The 3,059-nt window shown below is 43.8% G+C and overlaps 1 protein-coding gene and 1 long non-coding RNA gene across 4 annotated transcripts in view; one reads left to right on the forward strand and one right to left on the reverse strand.

Moving 5' to 3' along the window:
• The window catches only part of thumpd1 (THUMP domain containing 1), an 8,581-nt gene extending 8,239 nt beyond the window's left edge, over positions 1-342 (reverse strand). The window contains exons 1-2 of one of the 3 annotated variants that reach the window (XM_052517389.1): positions 183-342; positions 1-29 (exon numbers count right to left, since the gene is read on the reverse strand). The exon at positions 1-29 is cut by the window's left edge and continues 196 nt beyond it. In XM_052517389.1, coding sequence (XP_052373349.1) covers positions 1-8 — 8 coding nt within the window. In that variant the 5' untranslated portion in view covers positions 9-29; positions 183-342. The other 2 variants (XM_052517390.1, XM_052517388.1) reach the window with 2 other exon arrangements.
• Positions 343-1,530: 1,188 nt separating this feature from the next.
• Positions 1,531-2,700, forward strand: LOC127929517 (uncharacterized). Its single transcript, XR_008135045.1, has 3 exons — positions 1,531-1,723; positions 1,775-2,029; positions 2,081-2,700. It is a non-coding gene; the product is annotated as an uncharacterized LOC127929517 (long non-coding RNA).
• Positions 2,701-3,059: the final 359 nt, after the last annotated feature.

Genomic DNA, 3,059 nt, shown 5'->3' on the forward strand with positions numbered 1-3,059 from the left:
TCGGACATATTTGATCATATACAGGAGTCCTGGATAATAGTTTGTTAACTGTTAGAAAAAAAACACATTTACCTGGATAACATTAACTATCTGGTTTATTGTTTGGCACTAGCAAGTATAGCAGAATTGGCTAGCTAGCTAACATGCAAGCACGACAAACGACACGAGCCGGGATTGCTTACGTTAGCTACTGTACTAAATCTCAATCCTTGATCGTACACGTTGGATTAAATGCTAACAATGTATCGTTTAATTTGCTAAATTACAGAGCTACTAGTCAACGTTTATAGTACTCTTCTTGAGTTGAGCCTGAAGGTACTCGTGGGCTCCTTCCTTCATTCAAACACGCGAGTGTTGTGAGCAGCAAAAGGGGAATCGGCGTGTCGCCTTCAAAATAAAAGTCCCCATTGAAACATGCAAACTAATAAAACTATTAGAAATCATGACACATTTGGACGATAAATGTTTAAAAAAAAGTTTGAAATGTTGTTAGAAAAATTCAACATTAGACTATTTGACAACAAAATGGTTAAATCCGTTGATCGCACTGTGGATGTATAAACTGTGGATGTATAAACTGTGGATGTATAAACTTAGGGATGATGGTCCAAGTGCACCAAGACAGTCGTGGAGAGGGCACGACACAACCTATTCCGCCTGGGGAGACTGAAAAGATTTGGCACGGGTCCTCAGATCCTCAAAAGGTTTTACAGCTGCACCACCGAGAGCATCCTGACTGGCTGCATCACTGCATGGTATGGCAACTGCTCGGCCTCCGACCGAAAAGCACTTACAGAGGGTAGTCCATACGGCCCAGGACGTCACCGGGACCACGATTCCTGCCATCCAGGACCTCTATACCAGGCGGTGTCAGAGGCGGTATAAGAGGAAGGACCTAAAAACTGTTAAAGACTGCTAAGTCTAGGTCCAAGAGGCTTCTACACAGCTTCTACCCCCAAGACATAACACTCCTGAACATCTAATCACATGGCTACCCAGACTATTTGCATTGCCCCCCCTTTTACACCCCTGCTACTCTCTGTTGTTATCATCTAGTAGTCACTTTAATAATTCTACGTACATGTACATATTACCTCGACAAACCGGTGCCCACGCACATTGACTCTGTACCGGTACCCCACTGTATATAATCTTGCTATTGTTATTTTACTGCTGCTCTTTAATTACTTGTAACTTTTATTTCTTATTTTTATTGGTACTGCATTGTTGGTTAGGGGCTCGTTAGTAAGCATTTCACTGTAAGGTCTACTACACCTGTTGGTTAGGGGCTCGTTAGTAAGCATTTCACTGTAAGGTCTACTACACCTGTTGGTTAGGGGCTCGTTAGTAAGCATTTCACTGTAAGGTCTACTACACCTGTTGGTTAGGGGCTCGTTAGTAAGCATTTCACTGTAAGGTCTACTACACCTGTTGGTTAGGGGCTCGTTAGTAAGCATTTCACTGTAAGGTCTACTACACCTGTTGGTTAGGGGCTCGTTAGTAAGCATTTCACTGTAAGCTCTACTACACCTGTTGGTTAGGGGCTCGTTAGTAAGCATTTCACTGTAAGGTCTACTACACCTGTTGGTTAGGGGCTCGTTAGTAAGCATTTCACTGTAAGGTCTACTACACCTGTTGGTTAGGGGCTCGTTAGTAAGCATTTCACTGTCAGGTCTACTACACCTGTTGGTTAGGGGCTCGTTAGTAAGCATTTCACTGTAAGGTCTACTACACCTGTTGGTTAGGGGCTCATTAGTAAGCATTTCACTGTAAGGTCTACTACACCTGTTGGTTAGGGGCTCGTTAGTAAGCATTTCACTGTAAGGTCTACTACACCTGTTGGTTAGGGGCTCGTTAGTAAGCATTTCACTGTAAGGTCTACTACACCTGTTGGTTAGGGGCTCGTTAGTAAGCATTTCACTGTAAGGTCTACTACACCTGTTGGTTAGGGGCTCGTTAGTAAGCATTTCACTGTAAGGTCTACTACACCTGTTGGTTAGGGGCTCGTTAGTAAGCATTTCACTGTAAGGTCTACTACACCTGTTGGTTAGGGGCTCGTTAGTAAGCATTTCACTGTCAGGTCTACTACACCTGTTGGTTAGGGGCTCGTTAGTAAGCATTTCACTGTAAGGTCTACTACACCTGTTGGTTAGGGGCTCGTTAGTAAGCATTTCACTGTAAGGTCTACTACACCTGTTGGTTAGGGGCTCGTTAGTAAGCATTTCACTGTAAGGTCTACTACACCTGTTGGTTAGGGGCTCGTTAGTAAGCATTTCACTGTAAGGTCTACTACACCTGTTGGTTAGGGGCTCGTTAGTAAGCATTTCACTGTCAGGTGGAATGTATTCGTCGCATGTGACTGATACATTTTGATTTGAACTTCAGAATTGCAAATCAAATCTAATTGTATTGGTCACATACACACGGTTAGCAGATATTAATGCAAGTATAGCGAAATGCTAGTGCTTCTAGTTCTGACAGTGCAGTAATATCTAACAAGTAATATAACAATTCCACATCAACTACCTTATACATACGAACCTAAAGGGGTGAATAAGAATATGTACATGTAATTGTAACAGTATAACTTTAGTCCGTCCCCTCGCTCCGACCCGGGGCGTGAACCAGGGACCCTCTGCACACATCAGCATCTGACACCCACGGAGCATCGTTACCCATCACGCCACTAAAGCCGTGGCCCTTGCATACCTTAAGGGAAGAATTCGGCAGTACCTGTATGGTTAGTGAGAAAGTCCATATTGCAAATGTACGGTCCCTTACTAGACGTCCGAAATCGTTTGTAAAATTCGCGGACGGCGTCGGGCCGAGCGGCAGGGCCGGACCTACCAGGAAGTCATCAAATGAACGTTGTCGGACATTCGGTTTCCGTTTTACAAAAATAATAAGATTTATGTCATTTTTCCCATGTCCCGGAAATTCCCACAAGAGGGCATAAGCAATCATATGGCTATTGCTACAAAACATCACGATTCACGACGGGGCCTTATCTCGAAAACTGAAAATATTTAGAAGCCGAAACTCGGTGAGCGTAGGGGCGG

The sequence above is a fragment of the Oncorhynchus keta genome, unplaced genomic scaffold (assembly GCF_023373465.1).
Source record: "Oncorhynchus keta strain PuntledgeMale-10-30-2019 unplaced genomic scaffold, Oket_V2 Un_scaffold_7666_pilon_pilon, whole genome shotgun sequence".
In the NCBI taxonomy this organism is placed as follows: domain Eukaryota; kingdom Metazoa; phylum Chordata; class Actinopteri; order Salmoniformes; family Salmonidae; genus Oncorhynchus; species Oncorhynchus keta.